This window comes from Gymnodraco acuticeps, unplaced genomic scaffold (genome assembly GCF_902827175.1).
Source record: "Gymnodraco acuticeps unplaced genomic scaffold, fGymAcu1.1, whole genome shotgun sequence".
Classification (NCBI taxonomy): domain Eukaryota; kingdom Metazoa; phylum Chordata; class Actinopteri; order Perciformes; family Bathydraconidae; genus Gymnodraco; species Gymnodraco acuticeps.
Window position 1 is genome coordinate 1,996,347 of NW_022989949.1, and position 22,099 is coordinate 2,018,445.

Sequence of the window (22,099 nt, forward strand, 5' to 3'; positions counted from 1 at the left end):
GTTTTCACCAACACCTCTGAAAATAAGGAATCCAATGTGTTTTTATGGTTTGAGCAGTGGTGGAAAAAGTATTCAGATTCTTTACTTGAGTGAAAGTACTAATACCACACTGTAAAAATACTCAATTTCAAGTAAAACAAACTGCATCGAAAAAATGTTACTTAAATAAAAGTATTTAAGTATGATGAGCAAATGTTTTTAATGGGTTAGGCGTATAAGTAGCTACTCATTGCAGAACAAACACATTTTTTTTTAAATAAATGTGAAGCAAAGCGGTAAATCTTCACTTTAAGAAGCTGGAGCTGTAAAATATTTTTAAACAAAAAACTATTTTAGCAAAATTGCTGCCTTTCATTTTCTCTTAACCCACTCATGATTATAGTTGCTTAAATGTAATGTTGACTGGTTTAATCTGTCAAATAATCGTATTTTAAAAGTTTTCCTAAGTATTGTGAGTCAAAATATGAGTTGATAAAGTAACTAGTAAATACATCTGTAAATTGAATCGAGTGGGGGAAACATGTGCTTCCAAAACGTAGTGGAGTAGAAGTATAAAGTACAGTTTAACATGAAATACCTATACTCCTACCTACACAACTTGAGTAAATGTACTTGGATACTTTGAGTAAGCCCCTTAAAATACATTATTTCAATGTTAAAGGACTCCTAAGGGAGATATTAAACGCTGGATCCTACAGCAAATCCCTGCATCCAAGTTACAACACATTGTGGCAAGCCTGAAACTAGAACGAGTAGAGGCTGTTAAGCAGGTTAAAGTGACAGTTAGGATGTTTAGAAGTGGGGTTGTATGAGGTGCATATACATAGGTAGTTTAAATAAGCAAACAGCAGTTACAGAAGCAGGTATCCATGCTCCTCCCAAAGACACCAGACTACATCGGAAAAAACTGTATTTTTATCTTGTAGAACCCGGAGTTCCTTGTCTTCTGCTGCCTCTGTCAGTTTGTGTTATTGTATGACTTGTTTGTTCGGATTCAATATCACACCATTTTCTTTGGAGATGGATCTGTCCTGAGACTGAGGTCCATGACAACCTGGCAACACCTGCAGAAGATCAGAAACAATACTGTTGTTCTTCTGTTGAAAATGAACCGTCATTCTTGATCGTTTCTCCGGGTTTTATTGGAAAATGGCTTTACAAAGAAAGTTTAACAAGCAGCTGCACTTTAGTATACTGTACAATGCAATTCAAATGAAAACATCTCATTGCTAGGACAGGTTTGGACTGAGTCCAACATATTACAAATATAAATACATACAAACAAACATACAGAATTCATTTTACAGCATGGCTATGTACAATTCCTTAAATATGATTCATCTCTCTGCTAATTACAGTGTAGCACTTGTGAAATACTGTTTATAACCAGCATATGATGAAGGTCTTCTTACTTTTTTTTTCAGATGGCAAAGGCACTGGATTTTAACCCAGATAAGAGGATTCACTTATTTTCTGAAGTTAATATTATTCCATCCCGGTGTGTCCTTTTTTCAGCCCATAAAGAAGACGTGTTTTAGTGATTGTTCTGAAGCTCTGATTTGCAATTATAATCTATTCTTATTCTTCACCTCTTATACGTGTATTTCTTGACCTTTACAATGTAATCGTAATCCTCTACACTATGCAAACCCTTCTGAAGAGCAGCTTTATAACCCTGAGGTCTGACTCTCTTTCTTTAGCGTCTGAACACATCGAGAAGGCATTTGTTTTTAAAACAAACCTGGCGCTCACAATAAGATCTGTCATTTATCTGTTCCACAATCTTGTAACTTGGCTGGAATGCGCCAACAGTCTATAAACTCTTGGCTTGACTGAGTATCTCAAATACTTTTTTTTTGAATGCAGAACTGGTTGAGTTCACATAGTTCCTTGTGGTACAATAGAAATATGCGTTTGTCTTCTTAAAGTTGACTCAAGAAGGTGAAAATGAATTCTGGAAGAAGCTTGTCCTGCATAGACCGGAAAGGCATCTTAGCAAAGAGAGGACTGGAAACATTGCTTTGCTTTAGTACAAAACATAACAGTTTAATCCTGCAGTATTTTTGCAAATGCAGAAAAAAGTGCAACCTAGCTTGACTCTGCTTAACACCTAAACCAGGTGTGTCAGTGATACATTCTCTTGATTAGAACATCCAACTGCTGCAGCCGAGGAAGGTCAGCCCAGGTTGGGGGTCGTCCCGCTGATGGCACGGAACACATGGTGGGAGTTTTGTAAGAGCGAGCGCATCATATCCTCCTGGAAGATCTGCAAAACACACACAGTTCACACGGAGAGGAGGTCAGAACATGTGGGCACGTGTTCTGGATTGCATTGGCAGATAGGATGTGACACACTTTGGGTGTGTTTCAACAAACACTCAGGCTAAATGAGAGATGGAAAATGTGTTGTTTGTACTATGAAGGTATGAAGCTATTAAAGCTACGACATGTATGGAAGATATCCCTGCAACAGTAGTTAACTAGAAGTACAGAATATAAAGAAATGGTGTTTATGTATATTTTTTGTCGTTCATTTTTTGCATATATGTTTCAGTGTTTTGTTAATGCTGTGATGTTATTGAAAAGTGAATATTGAAACGAAAAAAACGACAAACAATAATTAAAAAATAATAATGAAATGGCAAAAAACAAAGATAAACAAGAAAGGGGCCACACCACATTTCCCGTTGCTAAAGTCATTTTGTCGATGAAAAATACGTTTTGTTTTCAAAACGCTTTGGTATTTCTCTGATGTCTCATTTTAATCATCCTTCTGTTTGAATGGCTGAGTACATCTTGAATTCAGAGGTCTGTCCCCAGGATTACAATGTTGCAAGTTGCTAAATAATTATTTGTATTCAAACAAAATAACTGTTTTTGTAGCGGATGAACACTATTGTCCATCTGAAGTTTTGTCCAGTGTATCAGACAATTCTTACAACATTGATCTTGAAAAGATAATGCTCCGCCTACTCTTTCTGCACAGTTGATATGCACAGGACATTTAGTCTCTTTGGGAGTGTCTCAATAATTAACAGTGACATGTAAACAATCCACTAAACTTCCCTGACAACTAAAGCCTTCATAGATTTGGAGTGTTAGTTAACTGGCTGGTGCCAACCCTCAACAATGTGGAACATGATCATTGCTTTCATGCTGAATTACCTGAATAACACATCAGTCAGGCTGTGCAAGGTTGTCTTTAAAAGGCGACAGCACACATTATACCGTGGTGATACATTGCACCTTTCCCAACACCTCCACCCACATTCATGTCAATCATCCACTACTGTCTCCAGGGGTTTTCCAAGTGTGGGAAGGTGAGCCTCCCCTCAGAGAACATAAGAACAGCCGCGCCCCGCCCTCCCAATTATTATTGCTATTTTTATTATTATTGTTGTTGTTGCTATAATGCAATGAGCACGCCATTTGAAATTACTCCGACTGTTTCTCTCTTCTTGTCTCGTCTCTGTGTTTGAATCTATCGTGCTGACTCACTGACAGCACCGATTTGATTGGCTGAGTAGCGTCACCTCCTTAAAACATTAAACAATAACTTTTTTAAACCTTTTTATCTTTATGTTTTTAACATTTTCAACATTGTGGATAAATCCTATGCTCCCGGCAACACATGTACTGAACGTCAACTTTTCCTCCTTATTACACTCACCCCTACTTTAGTGGGAACAATGAGTCTGCGTCTTTGATGCGCACAGGCGGATGATGCGGGGATCAGAGTCCTGCATCGGGTCGGGTACCAGCGGGTAAAACAAAGAAGATAATAATAATAATAATAATAATATTGGGAGGGATGAAACCCTCTTTAATGGTCACACATGCAGAGCACACAGCACACACAGTGAAATGTGGCCTCTGCTTTTAACCCATCCTAGTACCAGGAGTCTAGTACTAGGAGCAGTGGGCAGCTATTGCACAGCGCCCGGGGAGCAATGGGAGTGAGGGGGGAAGGGGGGTGTCCGGTGCCTTGCTCAAGGGCACCACGGCAGGGCAGGAGGTGAACTGGGACCTCTCCAAGTAGCAGTCCACTCTCCATTTTTAGGTCTGGTCGGGGATTTGAACCGGCGACCCTACGGCTCACAGACTGAGCCACTGCCGGGTCGGGTCGCGGGTGTTGCATAACAAATATATTAAAATAATATAATTGAATGTTTAAAGATCCCTCAGACCTCTCCCCCGCGGGACCACGCATAATCATAACCTCTGCACCGCATCAATCTGCTGCTGAGCGCGCCACATTCAAAATGGCTGAGGTGAAGCTCTCTAGTGGAGAATACAGCATTTTCAATAACACTTCCTCAAGAGCGAAATCCAACGTCTGGGAGGCTTTTGGTGTCATCCTAGATGGAGGAAAGAACCAACATCCCACGCTTTTTGAGACAAATACGCAACTGTGTGTGTTAATAATTGCATGTTTTCACTGCTCCTAGGATATGCGGGTTCGGGTCGGTTTGCGGATCTTGTGCCGACGGGTCGGGTCGGTTTGCGGAACTAATTGGCAATATGTGCGGTGGCGGCGCGGGTTCGGTGCTGCACGTCGCGGGTCTTGAAAATCAGACCCGTGCAGGACTCTGGCGGGGTAGACAGGAATAAACGCAGATCATCCTTTGGCTGCAGCCTTGACCGGTACTTGCTTTTGATCAAAGTCAATGTGGAAAACCCGCACTCACACAGGTAGGTGGAGGTGAAGGGAATGAGCACTTTTACAGCCTTTTTGGCGAGGTGGGGGAACTCGGTTCCACAGACAGCCAAAAGTGTGCAAGACATTTTACTCATCTTTTTCTCCCCTGAAGCTCTCTGGCGCCTCACACTTTGAAAACCGCTGAGTCGATACTGATATCCACACTACAACATAAGTTAACCCCTACATTTGGTTTGATTATTTAAATAAATCTTGTTTATTAAACTTTGTTAGGGGGGTGGACTCATCCATTAGGGCTAGTTTGTTAAACACGTGTTTATTTCAATTTCGTGAATGTACAGTTTTATCTTTATATTCTTAGATATATCAATCAACTGTTTAAAGGGGCCCTATTATTCTCATTTTCAGGTTCATATTAGTATTTTGCACTTCTTGTCTCTGTCTGAAACCAAAGCCCAGTCTGCTCTGATTGATTGGCTGTCTGGGTCTGTTGTGATTAGTCAACAGCTTATAGATGTCCCGCCCCTTAGCCTATCACGTGTGTCGGAGCGCTAGGCAGTAGAACTATGTTGTGAATATCTACGTTTTCATCATTTCTGTATCATCGATATCTTGCAATTAATCTGTTTTATTAATCAATTTATTGAACATGTTAGAAACAAAACAATAATTATAATTATAATATTAATCATAACAAAGTGAAGCAAAAAATAAAATAAACGTTCAAGGTATAAAAAAAAGAAGAACATTCTCAAATAGTTTCAGTCAAAAGGGGCAAGAAGAAGCTTACACACGTTTCTGGTCCTACCCCCCCCCCCCCCCAGCGTACATTTTTATTGAAAATAAAAGATGAAGTCATCGTCATCAGCATCCGTGATATTGGAATCATTGTTTTTAAACAAATGTTTTCTTTGTACAAAAAGAAATAACTTTTACAATGACAAGAAATAGCAAGTATGAGTTCACAGGTCCTGCTCAGAACCATTCAGGATTTGGTTTCTAAATAATAGTTTTAGATTAGATAAACTTGCACAATATTTCAGCTCATTATTTCAGTTATTCCACAGATCAACACCTTTAGTTGTGATGCAATGAAGTTTGGAATTGGTTCGTATGGATGTTTAAAAAAAAAAAATGCAGTTTCCTCTCAACATGTGCATGTTTTCTCTCCGTGTCAAAAGATTCAGACACTCTACATAATATCTTTAAAAGACACTTAAACCTTTAATTTCTCAAGTGCAGAATTCTTCCTTTAAGTTTTCGCTTTAGCATGTTTTGCAAGTGAAACCACGAGACCACATGACCTTCGTTTTTGAAATGGCAGCATGTCTTTTGTTTGCATGTGTTGATGCAATAGTTCCACCGTTACAAAGGACACTACTCGTTTGATGAGTGGTTTTTCAATATCCTCTGTGATGATAGTGTTCTTGAAAATGTACTATGTAAATATATTTTCATGAGTCACCCAGCAGCCGACATGTTATTCAAAGGAGGATTCAAGGACTACCACTATCTTTCGACTTTTTTTTGGTATGTGTATATTCTTAGATTACCTTGGCATTATCGAAAACATTTCTGGAGGGAATTGACTAAGAATGAATGAGTTCAAAAATAAAATAAAAATGGAGCATTGACACACTTCATGAACACATTACCTGTTTTCCTTAAAGCTAAAGGCCAGCGTATTGGAGAGAAAAAGGCAGACCAGTTAGTTAAGTGAGTTCAGAGCAGCTTAAGTAATATCATATGTCGGTAAGCGATGATGGGTATTTCCTCTTTGTAGATTGCAACATATTACAGCACATACAAGACACATTGATACCTTTTTCCAGCGAATTAAACCAGTGCATTTTTACACTCAACTCTTTGCCGTATTGGGTGACAGGGACAGATGAGTGGGAGACATTGGGTATCATTTGTCCAGGAAATGTTCCACAGGAAATTAGGTCATTAGACTTTGAGTGAGTCACAATGAGTTGTGACTCACTCAAAGTCTAATGACCAGTGTGAAACATTAAAAATGAAGGATTATTATTGAGTTTTTGTATTTTTGACAAGCCAGAATAAATTGAAGTGGCTGCTAAATGCTATTAAAATGTTGCCAAAGTGAATTGCCAGTAATATTCAACCCTAAGAAAGCGGATCACTTTTTGTAGTCTTACCACCCACAGAGCAATGAATTTGATGCTGCAAAAGGTACGTGTGTGGGAACCATCAAACTTAAAAATGATTAACTTAACGTATAGAATAGAATAATAGATAGAATAGAATGAAACCCTCTTTAATGGTCACACATGCAGAGCACACAGCACACACAGTGACATGTGTTCTCTGCTTTTAACCCATCCTAGTACCAGGAGTCTAGTTCTAGGAGCTAGCTAGCTATTGTACCGGGGAGCAACGGGAGTGAGGGGGGAAGGGGGGTGTCCGGTGCCTTACTCAAGGGCACCACGGCAGGGCAGGAGGTGAACTGGGACCTCTCCAAGTAGCAGTCCACACTCCATATTTAGGTCTGTTCGGGGACTTGAACCGGCGACCCTACGGCTCACAGTCCAAGCCACTACTGACTGAGCCACTGTGGACTTTTGGATAGCGATAACAAGGCAACGGCCAGCAGAATTCTCCATTTTAGCAATGAGTTGTACATATGTGTAATTTGATCTGTCTGAGTTTCCATTGTTTTCAAATGACTCGATACTTAGACTGTGATACACACAGCCATACATGGAGCATGGGCGGCTGTGATGCAACATAGTCATGTGATGACTATAGTAACAATACAACTTATAGAGTTGCTCAACGCAAATGACCAAAAACTAAATGAATCATTCACCGCTAGTTTTGTCGACCAAACTTTTATGTGCTCAGATTGTGAGCTATCAGGTTCTCCCAACTGCCTTCGACCCCAGCTCTAGAGAGGTTGACATGTTTGTGTTTGTGATGGCAACAGCATTGTAAAGCCCAGATGTTTTTTAATTATAGAAGTTGTTTCAAGGAAAGATAGTCGCTCAAATAAGCTTACTCTACGTCGCAGATATCGGCTTGCTTCTAAAAAAGGAAAAAGAAGAAACCGACCCTGCCAGTTAAGGATCTTAAATGATGCTGAGAAGGTAATGACTAAAGTCCTGGCCACAAAATAACGTGATCATATCTCAACCATTGCAAATCAAAATCAGAGCAGACTTATCCCGTGCTTAGTACAGTACATGGTTGCTTTCAAATACAATATATTCAGTTTATGAGACATCTTCACTTACACAGACACAACTTTTGAATCTGCAACTTTGCATCCTCTCTATTATGATATTGATTTATAAGTTAGTGCAATAAGAATCACGAGTCCCTCGGGTATCCATGGTATATCATTTGTTAATGTTGAAAGCCTTGATGATGATTAATTGATTGTTTTTGTAAAATTAGCTACCTATTTGACCTACATTGGACCGATGCTCATTTCAAGTAGATATCAGTGTGTCTCTACTGGGACATGTCTCCATGCTTTAATGTTCAAAAAGCTCTTTATTTTTCTCATACTGCCTGTACTGCAGCACCTCTTTTCACCCTCTGTCTGAAACCAGAGCCCAGTCTGATCTGATTGGTTAGCTGTGTTGTGATTGGTCCACCTCTTAGAGAAGTCCCTCCCCTTAGCCTATCACGTACAATGTGTTAGCGCTAGTGTTACATAGGGATGTCACAGAGGTAAACAAAGGAGTGCTATGGAGGCGGGTTTGCACTTCATAGGTTCCTGCACTATCCCTTCTCAAAAACCCCTGGATTTAGTAATCATCTGCTTGGTCCGGGCTAACAAACCTGCTCTATCTCGAAAGCCCACTTACAGAATGTAAACAGTTCCTGTATATAGCCATTATAATGGGGCTGCAAATGCGATGGTTCTCACTTGATGGTAATGTGTTTTCCTCTCTTGCGTCATCATAACTTCCTTCTCAGAAACTCCCTGTAGAATTTGAATCAAGATAAATTGTCTCAGTGAACCCCCCTATAGCATATAGCACCACACCAGCATTAATGGGGAGGGACACTCTGCTGTATTGGACATCTGTTCATACATACTAATTCTGCTGTAAATCCATAATCACATTTCCATTGTGTCCCTTAAGTAGGTGTGAGAGTATTTCCCAGAATTCTCAACCAAAGAGACACATTTGAATGATGTTCTTCTCTTTTACAGCCAAACCGTAAACAATTGATCTCGTCACAGCTTTTACGATTCCAGTAAATACTCATCTCAAAGAAGCCTGAGACCAAGACTTGGACTTCCCAAAGTGAATTTACAGAAATAGATACATTTGTCTTGGACTGCATTACTGAGAAATTTGAATTTCTCCTATGAGTTTCTAAGTTGGTATTGGATCACTTTTACACTTTTGACACCGACCATTATAATAAACAGAGCCAGGCTGTAATTTGTTCTGAAAGGATATGGGTTCTATTTCGTCCCTACTGACCGCCAGAGGCGGTGCTTTAAGCACTGGATATGTCCATCGCGCGCATGCGCAGCTCAAGTACCAATAACAACAAAGTCACCTGTGACCCACGTGACACCGGCTATATCAGCCGGTGTCGTAAGAGGATCTGTTCCTTTCATCTTCTCGCTGCGCGAGGGTACCGTGGCTACATTTTTGTAGCCTACAGCGTTCAGGTTTGAACGTTTGATCTGAGGGATTGCTCTGCAAGCAGCTGGCCGCGTGCAGCTTCGCGACTGACAGTCGGAGCTACGGGTCATTAACGCGTCCTCCAGGAGCTGTGGCCGGCTGTGCAGAGCCTCGACAGACAGGTTGGTGTCAGCTTGTTGCTGGTGATGGCTGTGTCCCCGCACCCTCTCCCAGCCAAGTTGTCCTGATTGCTGTCTTATTTTTTGTTTGGCTTAGACTTTCTGGTGACGACAGTGTTCCCCGCTTCCTCTCCCATAAAGTTGCCCTTATTATGCTCTTTTGAAAGTTCTGCTTGTGGCGTTGTGCCCGAGCTATCATTAGCATTTGAGTCCCAGCTTTGGCGGTGTCCCTCATTCAATTTAGTATGGAAAACCCAGAGTGTCATATTTTAAACCCGTTTTTCGTTTAGATGCAGAGAGTAAGGTAAGTACTTTCTATTTCTTAGAAGCTATTATCTGGTCTTAACATTTGTGTTCTGACTTGGTCGCTTGATTGTTAGCAGCAGCCGCTTGGCTAACACCTTGCTGTTAAGCTGAACTATTAACTATTACTGCTCCTAGTAGGCTACTAGACTCCTAGCACTAGGATGATATGCAGAGAACATCTTCACTGCGGGTGCTGTGTGCTCCGCATGTGCGGTTACTACTGTAACCATGGCCTACGGTTCTATGCGGGCTGTTCTCTTTCTTAGAAGCTAATTATCTGGTCTTAACATTGTGTTCTGACTTGGTTGCTTGATTGTTAGCAGCAGCCGCTTGGCTAACACCTTGCATGTACTGTTAAGCTTCATTATTTAACTCGCTCCCGCTCCCGGTAAACGCATGGTATGGTTGCAGTAGCGCTATATCGTTGTATTTACTGCTCCTAGTACTAGACTCCTAGCACTAGAACGATATGCAGAGAACAATCTTCACTGTGTGTGCTGTGTGCTCTGCATGTGTGGCCATTAAGGAGGATTTCATCCTCCCAATATTATATTATCTAGTGGGCAGCCGTTTGGCTGACACTTTTTGGCACCGGCCACAGTTAATACTGTAACTAAGGTTCTAAGCCGTAAGTACTGGCCATAATTACTACTGTAACTACGGTTCCAAGCCGTGTAAGTACTGGCCATAGTCAATACCGTAACTACGGCTCTATGCTGTGTAAGTACTGGTCATAGTTACTACTGTAACTACGGTTCCAAGCCATGTAAGTACTGGCCATAGTTACTACTGTAACTACGGTTCCAAGCCGTGAAAGTACTGGCCAGAGTTACTACTGTAACTACGGCTCTATGCTGTGTAAGTTCTGGCCATAGTTACGACTGTAACTACGGTTCTAAGCCGTGTAAGTACTGGCCATAGTTACTACTGTAACTACGGTTATATGCCGTGTGAGCACTGGCCATGGTTACTGCTGTAACTACGGCTCTGTGCTGTTCTCTTCTTTAGAAGCTAGTTATCTGGTCTTAAACATGTGTGTTATTTGACTTGATCTCGCTTGATCGTTAGCAGCAGCTGCTCGGCTAACGTCTTGCGTGTACTGTTAAGCTTCTTTATTTTACCCAACTAGGTGAAGGCAGTGCTCTCGCTCCCGCTCCCTCTACCGGTAATGCGGATGTAGCTACAGTACTCAGAAAGCGACTCAGGTTCTGGTCCAGGCTCTCGTCATCTCACGCCTAGACTACTGCAACTCCCTCCTGGCTGGTCTACCTGCATGTGCCATCCGACCTCTGCAGCTCATCCAGAATGCAGCGGCTCGTCTGGTCTTCAACCTTCCTAAATTCTCCCACACCACTCCGCTCCTCCGCTCCCTTCACTGGCTTCCGGTAACTGCTAGAATCCACTTCAAGACACTGGTACTTGCTTCCCATGCTGCGAATGGATCCAGGACATGGTTAAACCGTACACCCCAGCGCGTGCACTACGCTCTGCATCAGCCAAACGACTCGTTGCGCCCTCGCTGCCAGGGGGACCCAAGTTCCCATCGGCGAAAACACGTGGGTTTGCTGTCCTGGCTCCAAGATGGTGGAATGAGCTCCCCATTGACATCAGGACGGCAGATAGCTTGCACATCTTCCGGCGCAAACTGAAAACTCATCTCTTTCGACTCCACTTCGAGCGTTAGAACTATTAACGAAGCACTTTTATACTAATAAAGGACTGGCTTACCTAAAGCCAGTTGAGTAGCACTTGAAATGTTTAGCTCTATGAAACCTGATGTACTTATATGATTCTGTTCGCTGAGTAGTAGCACCGCTCTACTCTTCCCGTTCAGCAGGTAGCTGGTGAAGGCTGTGTTCCCGCACCCGCTCCCGGTTACGCTGCATCTGGCATTCGTCTCTAACTCAACCAGTGAAGGCAGTGTTCTCGCCCCCGCTCCTGGTAGAGGCGGAACTGCCTTGTTTTCTCCGTTAAGCAGGTAGCTGGTGAAGGCTGTGTTCCCGCACCCGCTCCCGGTTACGCTGCATCTGGCATTCGTTTCTGACTCAACCAGTGAAGGCAGTGTTCTCGCCCCCGCTCCTGGTAGGCGCTGAACTGCCTTGTCTTTCCGTTAAGCAGGTAGCTGGTGAAGGCTGTGTTCCCGCACCCGCTCCCGGTTACGCTGCATCTGGCATTCGTCTCTAACTCAACCAGTGAAGGTAGTGTTCTCGCCCCCGCTCCTGGTAGACGCGGAACTGCCCTGTTTTTCAGTTAAGCAGGTAGCTGGTGAAGGCTGTGTTCCCGCACCCGCTCCCGGTTATGCTGCATCTGGCATTCGTCTCTAACTCAGCCGGTAGTGTTCTCGCCCCTGCTCCTGGTAGCCGCTGAACTGCCGTGTTTATTAATCCAGCCAGGTGAAGGCAGTGCTCTCGCTCCCGCTCCCTCTGCCGGTAACGTGGGTGTAATTACATCCCTCTTTCTGTTCGGCGAGTAACAGCAACGCTCTACTCTTTCCATTAAGCAGGTAGCTGGTGAAGGCTTTGTTCCCGCACCCGCACCCGCTCCCGGCTACGCTGCATCTGGCTAACTACAGAATGGCTCATTCATGTAGCGCCTGTGTGGCTTCTTTTGAGCCCGAGGGCGGCCACGACCGCTGCCCCTCCTGCCTCGGCCGCCTCTGGCGGTCAGTGGGGACGAAATGTGAGTATCTGAGGGAGGTTCTCACGGTAAACGCCTGCATGAGCTGTAGCTGCATGCCTCGGGCGCTCAGAGTGGCTAGAATCACTGAGGTGGAACGTCTGGCAGCAGCCAACAGACACCTCTCCTTGTCACATCCTCCTCCAGATCAATTCGGCCGTTCCCGGCGACTTGAGGGAGCGATGGCTGTGTGTGCTCCCCCCAATAGGACTAGAAACAGGCTGTCCTCTAAAGTGGATCGGCTAGCTGCCGATAGGGGCATGATGAAGTCGCCTCTTGGCCCTTCAGCCTGGGCCCGGTGTAGGGGCTGCTAGCGGGCCGCCTGTCCCCCCCCCTAACCTCTAACCAGTGGCTGCCCCACTGGGTTGTCGATACCATCTCACAGGCTTACGGGGCCAGTGGCCGCCCCCTGCCATCAGGCTGAGATGCCACTCTACAAGGAGCATCTCAACATCTTGGGCTGCCCTGAGGGTGGTGCCCCTGGAGACCATCTGCGCCGCGGGGTCGTGTGCGTCTTCTGGCACATTCTCCAGTTGTCATCAGGTCAATGTCGCCACTCCCCATTCTTTGGGCGTGGTCCTTTTGCCGAGCTCCGCTGTTTCCAGTGGTGAGCAAGGGCTTGGATTCTTCATGACATTGTTGGTATAAGTCATCCAGTGCTTAAAGCACCGCCTCTGGCGGTCAGTAGGGACGAAATGGAACGATAGTTACGGCTGTAACTACGGTTCTATGAGTCCCGGATGACCGCCAGAGTTCCCTGTCACTCAGAATTCTTGTGTGCTCGCGAGAAGATTCTGGGAACAGATCCTCTTACGACACCAGCTGATATAGCCGGTGTCATGTGGGTCACAGGTGACTTTGTTGTTATTGGTACTCGAGCTGCGCATGCGCGCAGCCGTAACTATCGCTCTTCCCTCCTATCATAACCAGGCTTTCAAGGTAGGCATGCTTGCAGCTGAAACAGTACCATTAATTACTAAACTGGGAATTGTCCCAAAGGAGGTAACTCAATCAAATACAGTTTGTGTTTCAATGCTATTTCTTGAAGGTGTGAAGCCTTTTTTGTCATTGCTTGGTGATAACTAACTGTGTTACTCATGAGTTCTGTTGTTTTTTGGATATTGTTATTGTGTGCCTTGCTACGGCAGGCTCGTTTTTGCTGTTGACCATGATGATTTTCTGTGTTTTATGTGAGAGTTTGTGTTTTGTTTATTGTAAAAAAATGATGTTTTTCATTTCAGAGCGACATCTCTTTCCAGAATCAGTTCTATCTGATAACCTGCCACAGGCAAACCTGTGAGTTCTCAAGGGAAAATATGTAATCAGCCAAGGGTGTGCTCCTTGTAAAAAATAACATATTCTGTTTAGAGACACTGTTTTGATTCGCCCAGAAAATAAAAACAATTACCTGCTCGTGGATGATGTCAGACAGCTCCTTTACCATTTCTTTAAAGTTGGACTTCAGGCCCTCATGGTACTCAAACTGGTCCTCTTTGATAATCCGCTCATTTATGTCTAGAGCCATACTACAAGCCTGGACAAATTGCCTGCAATTATCAAAAAGTATTAATTACAAACTCAATTGACTGCTTAGAAACAGTTTTACAACAAAAAAGTGACTGTTAACCAGGAATGGTTAGGACAACAAGAAAAGCAGCAGCTTAGTGATTAGGCCACGAAAAAAACAATGGGTACCTGAAAATGTCCTTGAGATCTTTAACTTTCTTGTTGCCACACTGGTTGGATTTACTGTCATCCAAGAAAGCCCTAGCATAGGCCATGGGACCTGCATTCACCTGCAGAAAAACATGTCTGAGAGTGTTAGGCCTTCCTGTTCGGATCAGCGCACAAACAAACTAACAATTGGCACGTTCCATTCATGCTTTCTCACGGCACTCGGATACTGACACCAGCCCAGCTTTTCGCAATCTATGGGCAGTCATTATGAGTTATTAATATATTGTTTTTTTTACTGAGCTGAGTCTCTGATTGAGGCCTTTACCTGCACCGAGACGCAGCCCTGCAGTTTGAGTTGCAGTTGGATCATGTCCACTTCCTGGCTGGAGCACAGTTTGGTCAGCTCGGCCGTTCGAGCCGTCATCTCATCTATGGCCACTTCCACTGGCTTCAGCTCCACCTGCTTCTCCCCGACCACCTCCACGCGCTTCTTCACGTAGGGGAATGTGTTGGCAGCTTGAGATGAAACATGAGTCATATAGGGGCGAATCATGCGTTCAATTTAAAAACACAGAGAGAAAAAAATAAATAATAAAAAGTGACAATATGCTTCTCGAAGGGTCAACTTGAGGTGATCACTCATTTGCACGCAATCATATCTGATGGAAAGTTTTGGCAACACTGTCATTTTTGATGACACTAAAAACAAGGAACAGAATGAGCCGATTCATCTGTTGCTATTTAGGGTTTAGTCAAAGTATTGTCTCCCTTAGTGACTGTAGGTTCACCATGAGAACTACATTTAAATAATAACATGGCTTTGGGGGGATTTGTTATAATGTCAGATAAGCCAAGGATACTTTAATAGGGTGTTTCTGGAGGAATGGAAATATACAGCTGCTTCTCGCTATGGTAACCAGCTGTTTAATGTATAAGGCCATTTAGGAGCTAACAGTACTCAGAACAATGGGTGGCCAGTCCAAAGTCATAAGAAGATAAAATAAGATTGTCAATAGAAAATATTGTGCAATACATGATCTTGGGAGAGATTAACAACCTCATAAAGAGATACAAATACATTTAGTATCACTGTGTTGCAGTTTCTGATATGAGATTATGTTGTATGTACTTGTGAGCACGCTCCTCCTCTTGCACTGCTCCTCCACCCCGCCGTGCGTTTTGCCCGACAGCGTGTAAGGGGTCTCGAACACGAAGCGGTTGATATTGTGGCACTTCTCAAAGTCAGTCTTCTTCTCTGGGGCCTCCTTCTCCTCAAAGTACGCCTTGACGAATGTCACCTGGACGTAGGCGAACTTGGGGTCCAGGTCTTTGGGGTTCACCTGTGGGAGAGCAAACACCTCAAGTAAGATAACTGAGTTTTTGACATTTCAAAAGAAACATGTTGCTGTCATCCTAAAGCAAAACTAAACTTTCTAACATCACCACAGCTCTCACTGCTTCAAAACTAATTCATGCCGCCTCATGGACCTCCACTGACTCAGATTAAAAGCAGTCAAGAGTAAAGGGGCCATATTACGCTTCTGGGGGTTTGTCTTGTCCTGTCGTGTGTTGTATAGGTTTGTGTGCATGTAAATGGTCTGCAAAGGCTGAAATCCCAAAGTTCCCTCCAGAGGGAGTTTCCACTTTATGTCATTTTAATAAACAGAATGTCAACCCATCAATCACATCAATGCAAATGATTCCCACTTTATCCGTCCTCCATGATCTACTGCACCTTGTTCGAGTCCTGGATTATCTTGACGTTTTCCGGCCCAAACTTTTCCCCGTACAGTGACATCAGCCGCTGAGAGATTTCAGACAGGCCAGTGAGTTTGGGCTCTTTGTAGATGTACTCCTTCCCGTCCTCTTCCTCAAAGAAACCCTGCGAAAATTACATAAACATAAAGAGAAAGTCCATTGGAAATGTGCTTGAAGACACATGCATTAAAAAATGTGTTTCACAGGCTTAAAAAAAGGCAAAATAAGATGTTTTACACCATTATAAACATGTTGTTTTTGCCTTCTGCACAAGTAAGATGCAACACATTTTTATTCTGCATGACTCAGCATTTCTGTAAAGGATGATTACATGTAACGTCACTGCAGTTATTTGCTTTCATGTATTGCGTGCCTCTCCTGAATCTGCATGTTGCTTATCTATCAACAGGGCTGTACTGTAACCTACACTATAGTTACGCTGATAGCATATTTAGAGATCAAAATGTGAACGATTTGATAAGTGTTATGATGTTTCCGTGTTATGATGGATGGGCATGCCACATGCCTGAGCAGATGGCATCCAATAACAACTATTGTGTTTCTTCATTCCATTCCTGCTGAACATCCTGCTTTGTGTTTGCGTAGTTGCAGCACCCTTACTGCGAGTTCTTATACAGTGCCAATCCACCATACTCAGTTACGAGTAAAAGTCCTGCATTCATAATTGTACTTAAATACAGTTAAAAAAGTATTAGCATTACCAGTACCAAAAGTAAAAGTACTCGTTGTGCAACATGGCAATTTTAAGCACAAGATCTTTTTTAATTATTTTAAAATGTGTTCATTACTTCAGTCTGCGCTTGGTGAACGGGGAGTTTATTTGAATTACTTTATACACTTCTGGGTAGATTGACCTATCATAATATATCATAATGTGTGTTGATTTATATTTGTTATTAATAACCTAAATCTGCAGGTGGAGGAAAGTATAAAGTGGCATTATATGAAAATACAAGTGAAAGCAATCCTGAACGTGACATTTTTGCATTACCACACCTATTTGCTACATAACATTCCTATTCACCTGTGTTTGTCAATCCAATCTTATTCAAATAAAGTCCTCATTGAAACTGGCTTGTTGTCGGATCTCACCTGTCCGTAAAAAGCCACGCGGAAGTATGTACCCAGCAGCCTGCGGCCCGAATGAATCACCTCCATTATTTTGTTGTACGCTCTGTGCAGGGTGTCGTACAGTCGGCTTAGCTTCTGCACAAAAAGGAGAAGAGAGATGGCATGGTCTATTTTCTGTTTTCTGTGCAGTGACCTATGGCAGTGACTGAGCAGTGCGCGCAGGAGCAAGAACAGGCATTTCAGTTGTGTAAAATCCAGACTAACATTTGAACTAAAGCTGTTTTTGAATCACATTATTTCAATATTGAGAAATGTCTGCCTGAGCATGAGGTAAAAAAAAAGAAAGTTCACGGCTTGAGGGTCATACAGAGCAGTTTGTGTTTTAAAAAATGATTTTAAGACATGATATAAATGTTTTCTATAAAGCCTGAGAGTCTCACACCCCACCCTGATGTTGTTCAAGAGCAACAAGTAAGTGCTATATTAAGCACCTGATAAGAACAGGTTTAATAATCAGAGAGCAGTGAAATAATGTTTGACCAGGTATCTTGTTGTGAACAACCCACATGAAGCCAAAGAGTCAAATGATGAGTGGAAAATGAATATGAGTACACTTTACACACAAGTATTTATATCAGGATAATGTTTCTACAAAGCCTAGTCCATAGGTGTGATTACTTGACCTTTATAAGCACGGGGACATGGATGAGTCGCTTTGCAAAGAGAGGCAAGAAACAGTGGCTGTATGTTTATGATACCATGATATCTGTTTGAGAGCCGTACCTCGTACTCGTGACGCTTCTCATAGATGGGGATTATGAGCTTGGCAATGTGCGTGATGAGCTCATAGCGTTCGGCTTTCCACAGCGCCTCCACACAGACCTCCAAGTGTTCCAACAAGACCTCCTAAAAAGATAGAAAATGCATTTGAACCATATTAACAGAATAAAACTAACAATTTGGATTCTACATTAGGATTTAATCCAAAACCCGAGCTAAATGCCAAAAGTACAGAATTGTTTGCTATTACTATTGAAATGTGTTTTTTTATGTTAAATATTGTCCAAACACAAGTACATCCTTTGAAGTAGAATAAGGGTATTGCCTTCACACTCAAAATAAAATCTATCTTTGCACTTGTATACTGTATATCGTAACCAATGTTTGAATATATTGTTGGTAGTAGGTTGGTCTATTATAGTGAATTCTGACTTGTTTTGTATTTTTTACATTGTTTATTCTATAGATACTCTTATCATATCTTTCTTTTTTATGCATGTATTAGTTTTCTTTTGTACTCATGGGCAATGCCTTGATCCCATGCTGCTGTAACCAAAACAACTCCCAATTTGGGAAACAATGAAAGTACATCTCATCTAAGTCATTTCACAATGTCATATGCAAGAAACCAAATGAAAATGCAGCAGCCAGACCTCGGTGTAATAGACGTCTTGCATTCCGGTGTCTTCCCTCATGGCAGCTTCCTCTTCGATGTTTAAGGTTATCTTCTTAAAAGCTGCCAGGCCGCTCGGGAACAACTCTTTACAAAACAAAGCAAGGAGGTCAAATAAAATGCTTTTAAATACATGTCAAAAAAGGAATATTTTCTATCAAATACTGTCATTCATGGTTTAGTTCCGAGGTTGCATCCTGATGTAGAATATAATAACCGTTGACTTTGTTTGCATGCTGTGATCTATTATTGTAATGTTATTGTACATCTGAATGTTTAATGTGCTTTCTTTTATGATATTATTGTTGGATCTCAATCAACCATTTGTTGAACCCCATAATTATCTTTTTGCGTTGACATGCAACAAAGGTACCCGTTTTTTATGATGAGTATTTGACAGCACATTCCGGTACATTTGCTAAATGTCACTGTGCTGCTGGTGTAATAGTATCCGCCTCCAACAACAGTCAGTGACTGACTTGTCTTTTATCAACAGCTGGTCCTGGACCACAATGCTCAACAAAGAGAACTGTGTAACTGAATTCCTTTTGAGGCGGAAAACACCGTTCTTATTTTCTTAGCACTTTCATCAGTCAACAGGTCTTCTGCTCTGTGTGTGTGTGTGTGTGTGTGTGTGTGTGTGTGTGTGTGTGTGTGTGTGTGTGGTGTGTGTGTGTGTGTGTGTGTGTGTGTGTGTGTGGTGTGTGTGTGTGTGTGTGTGTGTGTGTGTGTACAGGTGTGTACAGGTGTGTGTGTGTGTGTGTGTGTGTGTGTGTGTGTGTGTGTGTGTGTGTGTGTACAGGTGTGTGTGTGTGTACAGGTGTGTGTGTGTGTACAGGTGTGCAGGGGGACTTACTTTTCCTGTACAGGTATTCTGCAACCAGCGCAGCCACATGAACGTAACACATGGCCGCCTGTGAAGAACAAAAACAACCCCAACAGGATGTAGTCAACACAAGATTGGAAGCAAAACGGACAACAGCAAAGGTGACATTGCGGTTTACATTTCTACCTTTATTATTTTGCCCCTTTTGTTTGTTCACCGTGTAAAGCAGCCTTGGGTCTCTTGACATTACATGCAAATGTTTCATTGACAGTGACTGATTAACTGGGACTGATATGCACAAGATTTATTTGATATTCAAGCGCATGTCACGTTGACAGTTTGTGACTCATATCTAGCAGCCACACCTATCATTTCAACTGGCAGCTGTACAGAATGTACAAAAGCCAGAAAGCAGCCAGGTGTAAAGTTCACTAGTCCTTATTTATTTAAGTTCATTCAAGTTAAGTTCTTCAAGTTCAAATCAAGTTCCCCTCCTCTTATCTGAACAGTAGTACTGCATCATTGTGACTGTACAAAGTATTCATAGTATAAGTATAAAGACTTCAGCTTCAGCCACTGTTTCTCTTGTTTACACCAAAGTAGGATGTACCAGCCGATGTTTTATTTTCTTGATAACCATAAATAAACGTTTTATTGCAGCTTAACCAAATAAAAATGACCTCGACTTGAGCTCTCTGATTTATGTTGGAGATTGTAAAAACATTGTAAACAATTTGCTGCTTTATTCAGCCTGTGTCCTGTTGCAGCAGTAGCAAGTATGTACACTATGTAGGTATATATTTAATTTATGCATTTAAATGTGCTGCATTATAGGAGCAGCAGTGATTCAGGGAGTAATGCTTCTGTGAAACCTTGTGGGCTTGGAAACCTGAGACTGAAGGACTGACTCACTGTGTACATCAGAGTGTACACAAGGGCAGAGACTCGTTATGCTGTTTGCTTTGGTGTTGCCACTGTGCCAATAGCAAAGGAAATATGCTTGAAACACTTTCTTTTAAGAGTCCTAACAGCTTACGTGATTAAGAAAGTGGATTTCATTGCATGCAAAGAAAGTGATCAGCGTGTGTTACTGATTGTATTTACTTGTTATTTTAAATGAAACTTGTTTTTAGGGCTGACTGACGCATTTGCAGAAGTTTTTTTTTTTATGATGAATAAATAAATAAAATAGATGAACCAGGAGCATAGCAATACTTCTGTGTTGTAAATATGACACCAGGTGAAGCATTCCGTTGTTACCTCGGAGAGATCTCCGTTCTTCAGGTGTGCTCGGGCCATGCTGTCCAGCCAGGTGCGTCTCAGTTCGGGGGTGCTGGCGTAGGACCGGGCCAGGCTGTACTGGAGGTCCAGCAGCATCTCCGGGTCTTTCTCATGCTCCCTCATCTGGGCCGTGGCCATCAGCACCGTGCGGATCCGCTTGGTCAGACCCTTTACTTCAGAGGGGAACGCCGTGGACTGTTTCATGCAGAGAGGAATAAACGTTTGAATACATGATGTTATGAGATAAATGTCCTTATCCAGGCTAGATAGATTAAAATCATCCTATACATTCTCACTAATTGGAAATTCTTAAAGTGCAGTTTAAGTATTGATTTGTTAGTCTTAGGGGACGTTAACTTCAATAACAGTGCGCTCTTATTTTGAAATAAAGACAGCATGAAGAGAGGATTGAAACCATAATCAGCAGCACTCACGTTACAGCACTGATCAAGTGATTGTGTAGGAAAGCCTCCCAGCATGCACAGGGGCAACAGTCTCATATGCACACATGTCTTAGTTAATGCATTCTAAGTGGTGTTATTGTGGTTTGCATTGCGACCCACTTTGTTTCTACATTTGTTGCACTTTATTCTGAAGCTGTACTGTATGCATGAATATGTTCAAGACACGAAATCAGTACCTCTACAAGGCCTCCTTGTAAGAGAATCTGTTATCGATCATCGTCGCCTCGTACGGTACATATTTACAGTCTAAACACATCAGTCGTATCGCCACGCCACATATTTAATCTCACAATGGAAGCAAGTGTTTCAAAAAGGGGTCCAGTGGCTGCTCTAACAGGAGCGTAAACACAGACAGAGAGATGGATCACAGATGGGCTCTCTGTAGTTTTTGGGTTGAATCCTCTCTTGGCTTTGGGCGCAGCACGGGCTTATATGGAAAGATCTAATGTCCCAAACATTTACTTAATTTGGAATAACCTTCTTTCTTTATTTGTTTCTATATATGGTTTCTTATTTAAATCCTATTGCATTCAGAGTTGTGATTGGTCTGACTTTCTGTTACTACTTTACCTTCATGAGTTTGTCACTGTTTGCAAAGTTGTTGATGATGGAGAGAGACTCCTGGAAGCGAGAGCTGCCGGTCAGCGCCACGTCGGAGATCAGCTGACTCACAGCGATGATGATCTGGACAGGAAACAAAGGAGCACAGTGAGGGGATAGTGCAGAAGAACGAGGACTGAAGGGAGAAACGGGCTGGCTAAGGAGAAGAACAAAGAAAAAAAGTAGGGTAAACACAGTTCTACACCAAATACTATGAGTGTATATGTTTTGAGTCCAGTGAGATCTAATGGAAAGCTGGACGGCGTTCTGCTGCTGCGCTAGCTGAGAGGCCGGAAACTCGGCAAGGCACTGTGTGTTTAAACAACATCCTAACATTCTGCACCTGCATTATGAAAGCATCTGAAGTTCCCATGAGGAGTGTGTGTGGAAAGAAAGGCTAAAGGTCAAGTGTTGATATGAGTGTTGAGATCAGGAAAGACATTGTTACAGACCACCAAGTCTATGGGATGTTGAGAGATTGTTCTCAGGACAGATCTTTAGAGGCGTGACTTCC

At 42.5% G+C, this 22,099-nt stretch overlaps 1 protein-coding gene across 3 annotated transcripts in view; it reads right to left on the reverse strand.

The window, feature by feature from the left end:
- Nucleotides 1-1,120: 1,120 nt before the first annotated feature.
- The window catches only part of dock11 (dedicator of cytokinesis 11), a 75,861-nt gene continuing 54,882 nt past the window's right edge, over nucleotides 1,121-22,099 (reverse strand). For 2 of the 3 annotated variants that reach the window (XM_034210559.1, XM_034210558.1), the window contains 12 exons: nucleotides 21,556-21,669; nucleotides 20,501-20,716; nucleotides 19,271-19,328; nucleotides 18,395-18,501; nucleotides 17,745-17,867; nucleotides 16,983-17,096; nucleotides 15,847-15,993; nucleotides 15,241-15,451; nucleotides 14,437-14,627; nucleotides 14,130-14,230; nucleotides 13,843-13,981; nucleotides 1,121-2,266 (listed from right to left, as the gene is read on the reverse strand). In XM_034210559.1, the coding sequence (XP_034066450.1) occupies nucleotides 2,177-2,266; nucleotides 13,843-13,981; nucleotides 14,130-14,230; nucleotides 14,437-14,627; nucleotides 15,241-15,451; nucleotides 15,847-15,993; nucleotides 16,983-17,096; nucleotides 17,745-17,867; nucleotides 18,395-18,501; nucleotides 19,271-19,328; nucleotides 20,501-20,716; nucleotides 21,556-21,669 (1,611 nt within the window). In that variant the 3' untranslated portion in view covers nucleotides 1,121-2,176. Of the gene's footprint in view, nucleotides 2,267-6,315; nucleotides 6,331-13,842; nucleotides 13,982-14,129; nucleotides 14,231-14,436; nucleotides 14,628-15,240; nucleotides 15,452-15,846; nucleotides 15,994-16,982; nucleotides 17,097-17,744; nucleotides 17,868-18,394; nucleotides 18,502-19,270; nucleotides 19,329-20,500; nucleotides 20,717-21,555; nucleotides 21,670-22,099 lie in introns of all 3 variants that reach the window. The other variant, XM_034210560.1, reaches the window with a different exon arrangement.